Source organism: Hemicordylus capensis, chromosome 4 (genome assembly GCF_027244095.1).
Source record: "Hemicordylus capensis ecotype Gifberg chromosome 4, rHemCap1.1.pri, whole genome shotgun sequence".
Classification (NCBI taxonomy): domain Eukaryota; kingdom Metazoa; phylum Chordata; class Lepidosauria; order Squamata; family Cordylidae; genus Hemicordylus; species Hemicordylus capensis.
The window spans coordinates 218,371,882-218,388,184 of NC_069660.1; the positions used below are offsets into that span (position 1 = coordinate 218,371,882).

The 16,303-nt window shown below is 42.0% G+C and overlaps 1 protein-coding gene across 3 annotated transcripts in view; it reads left to right on the forward strand.

The window, feature by feature from the left end:
- Nucleotides 1-16,303, forward strand: part of CDKAL1 (CDK5 regulatory subunit associated protein 1 like 1) — a 419,489-nt gene that overhangs the window by 78,278 nt on the left and 324,908 nt on the right. For all 3 annotated transcript variants that reach the window (XM_053245521.1, XM_053245520.1, XM_053245522.1), the window contains exon 4: nt 4,862-4,946. In XM_053245521.1, the coding sequence (XP_053101496.1) occupies nt 4,862-4,946 (85 nt within the window). The remainder of the gene's footprint in view (nt 1-4,861; nt 4,947-16,303) is intronic.

The window sequence follows — 16,303 nt, forward strand, 5'->3', positions numbered from 1 at the left end:
TATCTATGTTTCCCCCAGATAATATTCAGACAGTGCTATTTAAGGATATTCAGGGTGATATCTAGAGTCTTAGAGGAGTTATGATATAAACATAAATTCCTAGCTAGAAAACCAAAATCTAAATATTTTGGTCCTTTCTGTGGATATCCATATTGATGACTCAGAATTGTTGATGACCAAGTTTTCCTGTTTTTATTGCATAATTCAAACAACTTGCTTTGTAGAACCTGCTGTTATGTTTAGATTGTTTCCATGACTTTTTGAATTTCTTTGAAGTTGATGATGATTTACGGAAACATGATAGATTTTTGTGGTTTAAGTTCATTAATTCTTTCTTAGTGAAGATGTCCTCCTGATAAAAGGACATTGCTTTGAGTTGTCTTTGCAAGCTAAACAGAACTGATTTAGTGTGGTGATTGGGCTCCCTAAAACCACAATAATTTGCAGTGTGTCTGAGTTTTTAAATTTTTTGTGGAATATTAAGAATATTAAGAAGACAAATTGAAATGCTGTTGTTTGTAGTAGTAAATATGTTTAGGACTGAATCACAAGGCAAAACAGACAATATAAAATGGGTGCTAAATAGTAGCAGTTGTATTTGGAACGTCCAGGTTTTTTTCTTCCTGATCTTTAAAACAAAAATCACTTAATATTTCTAGTTCAGGTTCAGTACTGGAAAGAACTATCTATGAAGAGCCAGCAGCCCTAGTACCAGCCAGAGAAAGGGCAATAATTTGGGGCTTTTAAGTATTGACATCATGTAGCTACAGTGCCTGGAGAGAAATATCAGAAAAATGGGTAAAATTCGTTAAAGCAATCTTCCCACTCAGATCTCTGGACATTTCATGTCCAGGGTGACACTTTCCATACATTCTGAACAGGATGTCCACTTCTTGGATTGTCCCGGCCAGTTCTGAACATGTGGTGACACTAGTCTGAATGCTTTCATTTGGGTGCACTTTTGAAGAATAAAAGGAAAATATGCACAAAACCTGGCCCATTTGCTGCTGTAATTGCTGAGCTGGAAAACGTCCATTTAATTTACGTTGTCATCCATATAATATAATAGAGATTCTTGGGGAATAGTCTGCAAAAGCTATTTGTGTCTTTTACCTGACTCCTTCAGTCGATAAGATCCAGAAGGCTTTAACTGTTTTTTTGCTCTCAAACACTTGTTTTTCAAACGAGCTATATTTAGGGCAAGGACAAGTATGTAAGAAACATTTCTTATAGTGAATGATAATTTATAAGAAAAAGGCGCAGTGGTTTTTGAAGAATTGCCTTTTTGGTTTTTAACCTTTCCGTTCTAATATTTTGATGATAGTTTAATGTTTAGATTGAATGGATAAATTCAGTACTTAACTCTGAGACCTTGTGGGAAGACTCAAGCAGCTAAATGTGATTGTGGATGAGGTCATCGCAAAACAACTTTGCTGGTAGATACTGGGTTTGCATGCTCTGAGACACAGAAGCCATGCCCATATTTGACAGACTGTACGCTCAGCATGTGGTGGAGCTATAAGACCACACCAGCTCTGCCTTAGATCACATGTTTGTTGTAACATCGCATAGCATCTGATTTGTATATTGTAATGTGTCTTTGAATCAATACTAGAAAAAAATTCAATACAAGTCAAATAGCACATGGAGCATAACAATCAACTCACAGTTTGACTATACATGTTAAGCTTGTTATTGAGGGGTAAGAGGTAGGGGTGTGTACAGAGAAAAATACTGGATCCGATTCAAGACGCCTTGTTCCGCCACTACAGATGGCAGCCCTATTCAGATCAGTCAAAGGCATCATATCGGGATGTCCCATAGGAAATAATAGTAAACCACCAACATGTCTATGTGTATTTTTGTAAGTCAAAATGGGATAAAGCTTCCAGGGATGGTAAACCTTTTTGTTGAACTCTCATTAGGGCTTGATACCACCCCAGTTTCATGTAGAGGTGCCAGTATTTCTGTGAAGCGGGCGCACATACCCTTTCACATTTCTACTTTGTTCATATGCTTGAATTCTTGCTTTTCTTGGGAGCTTGGAGGCACGGGTAGCCCAAAGGTGCTACCATTGTCCTTCAAACAGTGCAGGATGATATCTGCTATGTTTCTGAGAAGGAGTTGCACCCCCATTCACATTTTTTCTTTGTTTGAATGCTTTGCTTCTATGAAGACTTTACTCCTCTTTAAGAGTCACTAGCAAAAGTGTCTCGCTTAGTCTGAGGTTTAGTCCGAGTCTTAATATTCCATGTCCCTTCCACAAAGCACTATGATTGGAAAAGATTAAATACATAGCTGAAACAATTGTATCATGCTTTCAGCAGCTGCGAGCCTGGGAAGACATTCAAGCAATGGCCAGCTACAGATGTCAATCAGTCAACTCTTTTCTTCCTCCCTACTCAGTGTTTTATACATATGGGGCGGGGTGATCCATCTAAGAAGATACCAAAAATATCTGCCAGTATTGCATCGAATGGGGCTTTCTAACCATACAATATGGGTTGTAGCAAATTCAAAGCAATTATTGTTCCTAGTATCACTGCCCTAGTATTATACCTAATATTACAACAATACACCTGTGTTTTTGGATGTATGTGAACTGTAATACGTGGCATGTATGCATAATTTAGACATAGCAGCAAATGCATGGAGGAAGTGAGGGAGGGGACCAGGTACGTATAATTCAACTCTCCCATTGTGAATTCAACTTCTTCATTTTATACAATGTGCACAAAGAGCCACATTGGGTCATTCACTCAATCAGCAGCTCAACCTGGAGGAGGGAACAGGGTTTTGGAGTGCGTGTTGCCCCCAGACATGATTGAAGGATGTCCCGACAGTGTGTTGGGATGTCCTTAAGATGATGTCGGGGCGGATGCACTTCATGTTTGTTCATTCGGTCAGTGATCAAATGAGTCAGCCCAAATATATGTTGTTTTCAAGGTGGTGAGTGATGATTTGACTGCTGGACATGTAAGACGATTCAAACACTCATCATGCATCCATTACCTCTGCAGTTAATCTGAGTGTTAAACTTTCATTCTTCCGTTACATAGCAATATAGTCTAGTGCTAAATCTTTGCATTTTGTTGCAGCTTGAAAAATGGCTAAGTGTGTGGCTTCTTGTACTGTACATGAAAGCTCGTAAACTCATTGTGCAGTTTTTTCACATAGCCAGACTGGGGAAATCCAAATCTTTGATTTGTAAATACTGATATCAGAACTGTCAGCAGTTTCTTCTGTACATAATACTCTGTCCCACTTCTTTTCCCACTTGCGTATAGATAGATGGATAGATAGTATGATTGATGCCTTAATGTCAATCATTCGTTAAGAAAAAATGGAATTTTCTTCCTCTTTGAATGAGAATTTTGGTATTCTTGTGGGGGACACTTGAAGGTAATTTTATCGTGAAGTCTGGACATTCTGAACATTCTAGACATGTGAGTGATATGCTGACTGGCTGCTTAGTTTGGGTGCCCTCTTCAGTGTAGTATGGGGAAGCAGCTCCCACACTATTTACTGTGTGTAGGAGTTTGGTGTTATTAAACACTGAATGAGTGAAACTGGAAAAAGATCCTTGTTAAAATCAGAGTGCCTTACTAGACCTCATCCATTACAAGATTAGTTATGTGAAAAATAGCAAGATTGCTGTCTCTGGTATGTAGAAGTGGATTAAGTGCAGAATTACCCTCCAAAACAAAGTAAGCTTTGTATTATCTGAGATTCTAAATGTTAGGGGTAAATGTTAGGGGTGTACCCGGACAAACCTTTGTGGTTCAGTTTGAATTTGGATCAAATTCAAACTGAACCGCTTGATCTGTGAACTGGTTTGGTTGAAAACAGCCATACAAATGGCCTCCAGGTCAGTTTCGGAACTGTGCCACCATCACCGCATGGGCGGGCTGCTGGGGGGAGCACCGGTCCAGTAAGCACCTTGAATCTATTTGTAAAGGTGCCCTCTCGCTGCCCCTCCCTGGCTGCTCTTTAGAAGCCTTTTAAAGCCAGGATTCCCCTTTGCTTGTAATCCTCAGCAAATCCTCAGCAGATTCCCCTTTACAAGCATAGCCCCTCGAACTGCCAAACCATTCCTCCACGGACCGGGCTCAGTTTGTGGATCAAACTGGAGGCTGGTCTGGTTCGTGATCAAACTGTTGAACTTGTGTGGTTCATGGTGGACCAGTTTACTGTTGAACAGTGTGTGCACACCTAGGTTTCTGTAGTTGAAATACAGTATAGGAACATAGGAACCTGCCGTATATAGAGTCAAACCCTTGGTCCATCTTGTTCAGTATTGTCTGCATAAACTGGCAATGGCTTCCCCAAGGTTGCCGGCAGGAGTCTCTCCCAGCCCTATCTTGGAGATGCCAGGGAGGGAACTTGGAACCTTCTGCATGCAAGCATGAAGATTCTCTTCCCAGAGCGGCCCCATCCCCTAAGGGCAATATTTTACAGTGCTTACACATGTGACCCATTCAAATGTAAACCAGGGCAGACTCTGCTCACTAAAGGGGACAATTTATGCTTGCTATCACAAGACCAGCTCTCCTCCCTCTTGTCACTGCCTGAGGTTGTGATCCTCAATTAATGTGAAAATTCATCCTGTATTTATTTCTATTTTTCATAATTTTAAACTTTTCATTAAGTATGACTGCTTGTTATGCTAGTATGTGTGTGTGTATGTATGTGTGTGTGTCTGTGCGCTCGTGTGTGTATCTATCTATCTATCTATCTGTCTATCTGTCTATCTATAGCTGTACTGCTTTGTTAACTGGTTAAATCCAATTTCTCTTATATAATATAGACTAGGAACCCCGGATATAATTCTAATTGTTTAATTTATACTTCTGTTTGCCAGAGAATGCTGCAGAAGCAGACTTGTGGCTGTTGAACAGCTGTACTGTAAAAAGCCCTGCAGAAGACCACTTTAGAAACTCAATTAGGTAAGTTAGTCATTTTATAAATAAACCCTATTGCATTTGTCAGTGAAAAATCTTTGTTTAGAGTATAGCTGTTTTTAGTGCAAAAGTGACTTTACCCTGTGTGAAACAGGGTGCACTGATATGGAACAATGAGAAGACTTGTTTACATGCTGGTGTGGATTTTAGGGAAGGACTTGTGGAGATGAAGTGATGTCGAACCCATGTACCCACTGTCTTGAAGAAAATTATTGTAGTCTTGTTTTATTTATTTATTTATTTATTTCACTTATGAGAGTTCAGAGCAGCTTATAATTGTGATTCCCCAGTGATAATGCACTGAGGCAACTTGCAGGGCCAACTTGCTTAGGTTCACCAACAGAACAGTATCATGCTATTTCCATACATTCTTTTCAGTATATGGATTGTAGCCATTTAGTCTTTCTGTATCTTAATGGCAAGACCATTCCTGTTTCATTTATAGATGGCCACGTAGATGAATTTTTAATAACTTAAATGTATACAGTGTATGAAAGATAGAATACCTTTTAATAAAACACTTTGTCACAACCATAGCAATGCAATAATTCAAAATATTGCAGATAAAACTTGATTGAGGTGAAAAGCATTTGCCTCTGTATGAGTAGTCAGTGGGGGGCAATTGTTGCAAGCCACTGGAACCAGGCAACCCTGGGCTAGGAAAGGTATTGTTTACCATGGCCAGGTGCATTTTATTTTATTTTTATTTATTTAAAATATTTCTATACCACTCAAAACTTGTGTTTCGAGGCAGTTTACAATTAAAATCATTTAAAACATTAAACCAATTAACAATTAAAATCATTTAAAATATTAACAATATTTAAAACCCAGTATTAAAATTATTTAAAACTGTAAATCTACTTAAAAGCCTGAGTGAATAAATGTGTCTTCAGTGTATTTTTACATAGGGACATAGGAAGCTGCCTTATTAGGGATGTGTACGGAATGGATTTAGCATTCCGTTCCGAGCTAAATCTGCAGAACATTCCGTCGGAACAACCCCATTCCACACACTACTTTTGAATAAAAAATGGTGCCCTTCCAGCCTCTGCACACGTGTGGTGGCTATTTGCATGTTCGGGTCTGACCATGCAAATGGCCACTGCATGTGTGCAGAGGTCAGAAGAGTGCCCATTTGGATTCTAAAATGGTGCTCGGATTGTTCTGTCCTCAAACGGGCTGTTCTGTTCCAAGCTCAGAACAGGCTCTTCATTTGAAGAGCATTCTGTTCCAAGCTCGGAACACTCAAAATGGCCCATTTCGAGGCAGAACATTCTAACTGCCAAATATTCTGCACGTCCCTATGCCTTATACTTGGTCAGACAAATGGTCCTACTAGCTCAGTATTGTCTACACAGACTGGCAGTGGCTTCTCCAAGGTTGCAGGCAGGAGTTTCCCCCAGCCCTATCTTGGAGATGCCAGGGAGGGAACTTGGAACCTTCTGCATGCAAGCATGCAGATGCTCTTCCCAGAGCGTCCATCCCCCAAGGGCAATATCTTACAGTGTTCTCATGTAGCCTCCCATTCAAATGCAAACCAGAACAGACCCTGATTACCAAAGGGGGAAATTCATGCTTGCTACCACAAGATCAGCTCTCCTCCCATAAACCAGCTTTTGAATCAAAAGGGAGGAGGGCATAAGCCCAGACGAGTAGTATGTGGAGAGGTAGTAGCATTACAACAGTTCATGTCTTGGAATTCCCTCGTTCCAGTCATCTGGCTGTTTATGGTTTAACCTGTGGTTATTGGAGAGAACAGAACTCTTTGCTTGCAGTTATACTTCAGGGCTGCACAACCATGGCCTTCTAGCTGTTTTTGGACTACAACTCCCATAATCCCCAGCCACAGAAACCAATAGTCAGGAATGATGGGAGTTATACTCCAACAACATTTGGAGGGCTGAAGTTCTGCAGGCCTGTTCTAAGGGCATCTTTTATTCACAAGAGCCATGATTAGGATTATGGTGCTTCTCTGTAAGCAGACAGTGTTGCATTAATTTTGTCTTTGTGGCAGATACTAGTTGTAGCAACAACATTCCCACTTTGTGACATCAAGTTAACTTATGTAAGAGCAATTGGTTATTTTTAATAATCCAAAATTGCCAGGACTGAACTTTGTGCTATGCATGCACTTCAATAATTTATAAAGTGGATTTTTAAAAAATGCATTCTTTCTTCTTGTGAGTCGGCATGGTGTGGTTGAGAATTGTTTGTCTCTGGATAATTAGCCAGTCAGAATGAAAATAGATGGAAGTCTAATTCCAGTTGTGTCTCTTATAAACTAAAAACGTTGCCTGTTGGGTAAAGGTCTTGTCTTTACAAAACAATCACAAGGAAGCTTATGCAAGTGGTTGTTTAGTGTGATGTGCAGATGGGCATCTATTGAAAGTGAGCATGAGCTATACTTATAATTGTAGTTGAGCAGCTGGTGTACTCAGAAGAATAAAACAAGGGGTGGGGGTGGGGTGGGGGCTAGATTGGACTGGTGCTGTGACTAGTAGATTAACAATTAGAAATTCTTCCTGTCCCTTACATTTGTGTGCCCATTGTAGGCTGAAGCACCCGCAACCTGGCAGTGAGTTGCTCTCCCCTTGCCAAGAAAAACCTAGTTTCCTAAACACCAGCCATTAAGAGGCTGTTAGGCAATAATAATGTGTTGGCTAGCCAATTATGTTGGTAACAGAATCCTTACTAGTTGGGTTGCAGCTGTTACAAATGGTAGCTTCTGACAATAGGAGGTGTGCACACTGAAGCAAAGAGATGCCTGCTGGAAATAAATGATCAAAATTGTTTCTCATTCATGTCAGCTTCTTTCATTACATCCACAGGATTACTGGGCCCAATTTAATTGGGACTGAAATGTTCTGCCCCACAAAATTGTACTGTGGCCTCTTTGTTGTATCTGAGAAATATTTTGCCTATGTTGAAAGATCTATACTGACATCCACTTTGTTTCCAGGCACAATTTAAAGTGCTGGTTTTGACCTATAAAGCTCCAAACAGCCTGGAACCCAGACTATCTGGAAGATCACCTTCTCCGATGTGAATTTGTCCATTCACTCAGATCATCATTATTGTAATGAGTCTACTTTTCGTCTCAATGCAGTTGACATAGCAGAGAGGGATGAGAAGATGGCTCCCTGTCCCAAAAGGGCTCACAGTCTGAAAAAGGGGAGACACCAGCAGGAGCCACTGGGAGGGATTGCATTGAATCAGGATAGTTGCTGTCCCCCTGCTGAAGAGAGCCACTGTTCTAAAAGATATATCTTTGTCCAGTTAGCAGAGATAAAAGACTATTCTATTTCTCTGGGCCCTTTTCTGAGTCTTTTGCCAATTTCACTGTTGCTATTTATGTGTAGACTGTGATTCATATCCAATATAAAACAATAATATATATTTATTTTTATTTATTGTTCAATTTCTATACCGCTTTTCATTAAAATTATCTCAAAGCAGTTTACAATATAGTTAAAATACATAATTAAAATACAAAAAGTCGAGCTGTTAATATAAATATAAAAATAATCTCTATTTAAACCATTTAAAATCTCTATAAAACAATAATACATAAAGCACAGCAACAACAGTAAACAAGTTTGTAAAAAACTAATCTCATTTAAAAGCCTGCGTCAAGAGCCATGTCTTTGCTTGTTTTCTTAAAAACTGTGGTGGAAGCTGTGGAGCCAGCTAGCTGGGAAAGCACTCCAGAGCCTCTAGGCAATGACTGAGAAGGCCCTGTCCTGTGTGCTTGACAGCCGAGCCTCTTTCACCATTAGCACGCAGAGCAGAGCCCCCTCCAATGAGATTGTCCAACGGGCAGAAACCCTTGGGAGCAGGTGGTCCTTCAGATTTTTTTTTTATTCTTACATTTTATTCTTACATGTATATCCCGCACTTCTTCCAAGGAGCCCAGAGTGGTAAATGGTTATGTTTATCCTCACAACAACCCTTTGAGGTAGGCTAGGCTGAGAGAGACATGACTGGCTCAGAGTCACCCAGTGAGTTTCATGGCTGAATGGGCATTTGAACTCAGGTCTCCACGGTCCTGGTCCAACACTCTAACCACTACACCACACTGGCTCTCTCTATCTCTCTATCCCTATATATATCTGTATCTCTATATCCAGGGCCCAACCCATTTGCTACAACTACTACCTTTACTACAACAAATATTTATATACCGCTTTTCAACAAAAGTTCCAATAGTAGTTTACATAGAGAATTAATTAATCTAATTAAATTAATACGATGGCCCCCTGTTCCAAAGGACTCACAATCTAAAAAATAAACATAAGATAGACATCAGCAACAGCCACTGTTGGGATGCTCTGCTGGGGTTAGATAGGGCCAGTTGCTCTCCCCCTGCTAAACAGAAGAGAATCACCACTTTAAAAAGGCGCCTCTTTGCTCAGTTAGCAGTCAGCAGGGGAGTAACTGCTAATTGGTGGGCAGGGAATGAAAACAGCAGAGAGGGGGCTGAGAAGAGAGGGCTCTAGGGCTTTAAAGGTCAAAAACAGCACCTTGAATTGGACCTGGAAACAAATTGGTAACAAGAGCAGCTCTTTCAGAATACGTATAATATGCTACGAGTGAGCCATTCCAGAGAGAACCCTGACAGCTGCATTCTGCACCAACTGAAGTTTCAAGGGCAGCCTCATGTAGAGTGCGTTGCAGTAATCCAGCCATGATGTAACTAAGGCTTGGGTAACCATGGCCAGATCTGCCTTCTTGAGAAAGGACCTCAGTTGGTACACTAGCTGAAGCATAAACAATTATAATTTATAAAACAATTATAGGCTGTCATTCTACCTCCAAAAAAGCCCTCATGCTGACATGCAACAGAAGAATGAAAACAGACTAAACATCTTTATATATATTTCTCTAAGGTGTACCCGTTGCTAATCCCACGTGTGGCAGCTCTTGTGAGAGTTCGCGAGCAAGCTGCCGGCAGGGAGAGAGGAAAGCAGTGGCACTGGCAGACAGGCTTGTGGGCAAGGGGGAAAAGAAAACGGTGGTGGGTGGGGATTGAGAAAACGGTGGCAGCAGGCAGGGGGAGAAAGCGGCAGTGGGAGGGGAATGAAAACAGCGGGGGCTGTTTTCAGAGTGAAACAGAGTGAAAACCGAGAGGGGGGGGAAGGAGGGGGAAGAATTAGAAGTGCAGATGCTCTATGCCTGGCCCAGCTAGTCTCTTGGTATTTTGCTTTTTGTTTATTTATGTAACTCTTCCTCGAAGGAACCCAGAATGGTGTACATGGTTATGTTTATCCTCACAGAATCCCTGTGAGGCAAGTTTGCTTGAGAGATAAGTGGCTGACCCGGAGTCACCTAGTGAGTTCCATGGCTGAATGGGTATTTGAACTTGGGTCTCCCCAGCCCTAGCCTAAAGCTCTAACCACTACACCACACTGGGTAAGGGGTTCTTTTTGGAGTAGAATGGCAGCCTATTATTATTATTATTATTATTTAGAAACACAACCTACACAAAAACAGTAACATTGAAACTGGCCAAGGTCACAGAATGCACTACTATCTCATGTTCAGTTTATTGCTCACTGACACCTAGGTCCCTTTCATAAGGACTGCTGCCAAGCCAGGTCTCTCCTACCCTGTACTTCTGCATTTGATTTTTCTTATACAAGATTTTACGTTTGTCTCTGAACTTCATCTTATTAGTTTTGACCCAGTGTTTGAGCCTGTCTTGGTCAGATTGAACCTTGATTGTGTCTTCTAAGGCATTGGCTATCCTCCTGCCGCCCCCCACCTCCATTAGCTTTGTGTCACCTGCAGATTTGACAAGCATCTTCTCAACTCCCTCCTAGTCATTTATGAAAATGTTGTACAGCACAGACCCAGGACAGAGCCCTGTGGCAATCCACTCAATACCTCCCTCCAGGATGGTCCAGAGTCATTAATGTGTACTTGCTGTGTATGGTAGTCCAACTACCTGTGACTCGACCACACAGCCCCAACTTACTAGCCTGCCAACAAGGATATTGTGGGAGACTGCATTGCTGCATTCAAGATACACCATGTACAGAGCATTGCCATAATTTACTAAACTAGTAACTCTGAGCCCCTGGTGGCGCAGTGGTAAAACTGCCGCCCTGTAACCAGAAAGTTACAAGTTTGATCCTGACCAGGCGCTCAGGGTTGACTCAGCCTTCCATCCTTCCGAGGTCGGTAAAATGAGTACCCAGAATGTTGGGGGCAATATGCTAAATCATTGTAAACCGCTTAGAGAGCTCCGGCTATAGAGCGGTATATAAATGTAAGTGCTATTGCTATTGCTATTGCTAATTTAGAGGTTGGGGGCGGGGGGTCAGTCTGGCAAGACATGTTCTTGACAAATCCATATTGGCTCTTACTAATCACTAGATTCTTTTCTCACACAGTGTAGGAGGTCATCTTTAACTATGGGTTGTGTTCCTCAACTTGATCCAAGTAGACAGGGCTTGTTTCAGGTAGATAGTCCAGCCTTCTCACTCAGCAGGCAGTGGGCCCCTCCCACTTCCACTCCTATCTGTCTTCATGCAAGAGAGCTAGGTTTAAGCTCCTGCTCCTTGCCTCTGACCTTCAGTCTTCTTTCCTCATCTTCTCAGATACGGCGAAAAACAATCTTTCACCCTTCTTTCATCCAGCCTTTTCTCCTATTTGCAACAAAAAACAAATATTTGCTTGTCTCCCATCTTCCAGTACCTCACCCATTCTCCCAAAGTTCTTGAAGATGACGGGCAGTAGTTCTGTGTTCACACCAGCAAATTCTTCCATATCTGGGGATGTAATTTATCTGGACCTGGAGACTTGCACTCAGTTAAGGAAACTAGGTGTACTCTTATTACCTTTCTTGAGGCTCATTTTCCTCTTTTCTTTGTATGTGGAGTATCAGACTGGCAACAAGGTAGTGCTGCTCACAGCCTTCAGGGCACTGCCCCCTGATGACTTTGGGTACACATAGCATAGAAGAGGGGCTTTGATGGAGTTGGATGCTACCTCAAAGATATGCAGTGATCCCCAAGATCACCACCTTCACCTATGCACCACCCTTCTTCCCTCAGCTCCCCTCTCCTGCCTCCCACCCATGGAACTTATTCCTGGAAGCTACCCTTTTATCTATGCCCCAGAAGAACCTGCCACACATGGGACATCTACCTCTTACAGACTCTTGCCAAGATTTTATTAGTTTATTAGCCAGAGAGCCACCTGCTGTGTTAGTACAAGCTTCTGCAGCATTGATGTGTTGAAAATCAAATCAAAACATTATATATTTCCCATGAAGATCACAAGTTTTAGTACTGAATATAAAACAGAAGTATTGCACTGTGAAAATGAGCTAAAATGAATTACAGTTCACAGATGTTGGTCCACAGTAAATTGAGCTTTGTTATAGTCTGTGTTGATAGTCTCAGAATTGATAATGAAAACATTGAAGTGGTGGATAGCTTCTGCCTTTTAGGATCGACCATCAACAGTAAAGGATCCAGCAGTCAAGAAATACACTGCAGACTAGCACTCGGTAAGGTTGCAATGAAGGCCTTGGAAAGGATAATTAGATGCCGTGATGTGTCTATACCTACAAAGATTAGAATCGTTCGAACAATAGTTTTCCCATGACACTCTATGGAACTCTTTTGGAGGCTCCAACTTGCATGCATTTGCTACATGAATAATTTCTGGCAGTTCCAGTGCAACATTGTGTGCTGTTAACAAATTTAATAAAGTTCTGTAATTTTAATCCACTGACTCCCAGTGTTGTTGTTAAGGGGAGAATCAGTCAATGGATCTGCTGTGCGCTCTAGTTTTGACCTACAAAGAGCCATCTTATTTATGTATTATTTATTTTTCTATGTAAACCTCTTTGAGAACTTTGGTTGAAGAGCAATATATAAATATTCGTAGTAGTAGTACAAAGTGAGCTCTACTCTAGTGCCCCACCATGCGCACACACCTTTTGTATTTCATTCTGCACCATGATCTTGCTGGCAATGTAACCAAATGCTTCCTGATATGGTAACTGGTTCTGATCAGGATTGCATCTTAACTCTACCTAAAATAGAATTCCTAAGAGAAAAAGATAGTATTTATCCAAAACGTACCTGGCTCAGTGAAAAATTCTGTGCAGCACCTGACAGTCTCCTCCCTTTTGAGTTCCCAAAATGGAATTCAGGCTGGGGCGCCATCAAAGCAGAAATGTTTTGAAAGCACAGCATTGCTTTCTCAGATTCACTGCAGGTTCCTTTAGGAAATGCTCTGTTGTCAACACCAGTGCACTTCAAGTCTTTTGTATTCTCGTTACCAGGCGCGTAACAACGATCGGGCAAGGGGAGACAGTTGTATGGGGGCCCCACTGCCTGGAGGGCCCCCCAGAGGCACCTCACGTGACTCCCCATTGCCCCCTGCCCAGCCCCAAGGCCCCTCAGCCACTTGCCCTGTTCGCCGTCTCTCCTGCTTGTTCTCCTGGCCGGCAATGGAAGCAGCAGACAAGCTGCAAAGAGCTCCTTTTCTCCCGCCTCTCAGCTGATCGGCGGGTGGGCGGGGCTTCCACGGAGGCCTCCGTGTAGGCCGCAGTGAAGCCTGAACTCGAGTAGGGCCCAAGCAAGCCAGGAAGGAGGAGGCAGCCGGAGTGGCCACCACTGTTCTCTGCAGCAGAAGACCCCCTGCTGCCCTGCCGAACCCAGCATTTGCCAGGTAGAGTGTGAACTCCTTTTTGTGGTTACCTTCCCCACCCCACCCCACCCTGGATATATAGGCATCTGCTTGCCATAGGGCTTTGATATGGGGGGGAGGGACTGAGAAGTCTCTGAATATTTATTTTTAAACAGCTTGGAAAATTTGCTGGCTTAAAAAAAACTATCTAAAAAGTCCTATAAGTGGCTTGTTTCATGGCAGAAAATTACAAAAACTTCTGGAAGAAACAGTATTATATTTATTTTATTCATTCATTCATTTATAAATGCACTTATGTTCAAGTTGTTTTGCAACCCAGAAGGTCTGAGTGAGAATTGTGAAGCATGTCTTGTGCTTTTATTTTATTTTATTTTTCTTGTGTGTGAACTGCTCCCCAATAACTTGCAGGGACTTCAGGGTAAATCTCGCCAACATGTGAATGCAGCACCTCCATTCCAGAGGAGAGGTGTGTTAAAGGGCTTTAAAAGCCTCCTGTGAAAAATCTCCTGGAATCAAACTTGACTGAATTTGTTCAGAATTCTGAGAAAACAGACATAGGCTCACCCTGCATGGTTGAAAGTCTCCTTTGCTAATCTGCAGCGAGGGGGCCATTTTAATCATTCATCTTTCTAGTGTGTTCTAGGCATTAAAAGTAAAACAAATGTATAGTACTCAATGTATATCACTATGTATTGTGACGTGTGCGTGTGTGTATTCAGTGAAATGTATTTCCAGGCAGCATACTTATTTTGGAATATCAGACTTAAATCCTTGGGGGCCTGGGGTGTGCGGAGGCCCTGGACTTTGAGTGGGGGGGGCCCATTTTAAAATCTTGTCTCTGGGCCCATTCCAACCTTGCTACGCCCCTGCTCGTTACAACTTTATTCTCACAATATCTAAACCTTTTGGACCAGGGATTCAAGTCTACGTTTCAAATCTTAGCCAAGCCATGGTCTAAGTGGGTGGCAAGCGGCTCTCTCTCAGCCCCCGCTGGTAGTCCATCAGTACCATGGAGATAATGCTGGCTTGCCTGATACAATATTTGTAAAACACTTGCAGTGCTTTCCTATTTGTATGTTTGTTTCCTAAATAGTAGTTGTAGTGCTTATATTTTTCTTCTAAGTCCTGTACGTAGTGTGAAATGTTAACTTTCAGTTTATAAATGCTGTGATTTCTTTGACAGAAATCTTTATCAGTATTTTTGTTCTTAATTGCAGATATAAGAGATAATCCCACAATGACATAAAACCTGGTCCATTTCTGTGCGGTTGTGGGGACTGTTTCCAGACATACAGGGGAGATGTAACTCATTGCCTTTTAAATTTTAATTTCATAAAAGAAATCCACATTGAGACTGTTCTGTATGTAATGATGTCATCGTAGCTCCCAGGCAGAGCTCTGCTGATGAACATGTCTGTAAAAGTGAAGCAGGTTAGCTTTTTGATTGCTTCACGTTATAAATCTATATGAGGGAGTCATGCTGTGTTTTCCTATTAGAGATTAGTTAAGCCTAAAGCTGAGTTACTTGCTCAAATCCTTGGCAGTTTTTCCAAATCGCATGAGCTCTGTTCAAGGCCAGATTAAGGAAGCAGGAGCCCCATTTCAAGACAGAGTTTAATATGTTGCACCCCCAGTTCTTACCCTGTGCTAAGCTGAGTCAACCCAGGTTTACTTCCAGCTTCATTACTTGCACGCTTACAAGCCTCCACATGCAGTCCATTCTAGTTCATCCAGATCAATCCATGCTTATGTACATTAAATGGATGAGTCTGGTAAGTGTGCAAGCATGGTTACTTTGTCCTCATGTACCCAGAGTATGTGGCCCCCGCCCCCCGTCCTCTTCAGGCTGCTGTGTCAGGAGGACGGAGCCCCAAGCCAAACGTTATGGGACATCAAGTTGGAATAGTGGGGTTAGGAACACAGGAAGTTGCCATATACTGAGTCAGACCATTGGTCTATCTAGCTCAGTATTGTCTTCACAGACTGGCAGCAGCTTCTCCAAGGTTGCAGGCAGGAATCTCTCTCAGCCCTATCTTGAAGAAGCCAGAGAGGGAACTTGGAACCTTCTGCTCTTCCCAGTGCAGCTCCATCCCCTAAGGGGAATATCTTACAGTGCTCACACTTCTAGTCTCCCATTCAAATGCAACCAGGGCTGCCCCTGCTTAGCTAAGTGGAGAAGTCATGCTTGCTACCACAAGACCAGCTCTCCTCTCCTAAGGATAAGGAGATAATAATTTATCTCCTTATCATGCAGGAAACTGACAAGGACAACTTGTTTAGGCATTTTAAGACTAGGAGATTCCTTTCTGTGGCAGTACAGTGGTCCCTCGACTTACAAACTACTCGACATAAGTATTTTTCGAGTTACAAACGGCAGTTTTAGATCCGGTTTTAGATGCGGTTTTTTCGACTTACAAATTTTTAGATGGGGTTTCCTCGACTTACAAATTTTTAGATGGGGTTTCCTCGACTTACGAATTTTACATGCGGTTTCCTTGACTTGCCTGCCTGTTTACTGCCTGTTTATTCTTGAAAAGAAATGTTCCTGTGCAGTTTGCAAGCCTTACTGGGGGTCTGGGTCTTTTTTCTAGGCTCCGGAACGCATTAATCCGTTCCCAATGCATTCCTATGGGAAACCGCTTTTCGACTTACGAATTTTTCGACTTACAAATGTG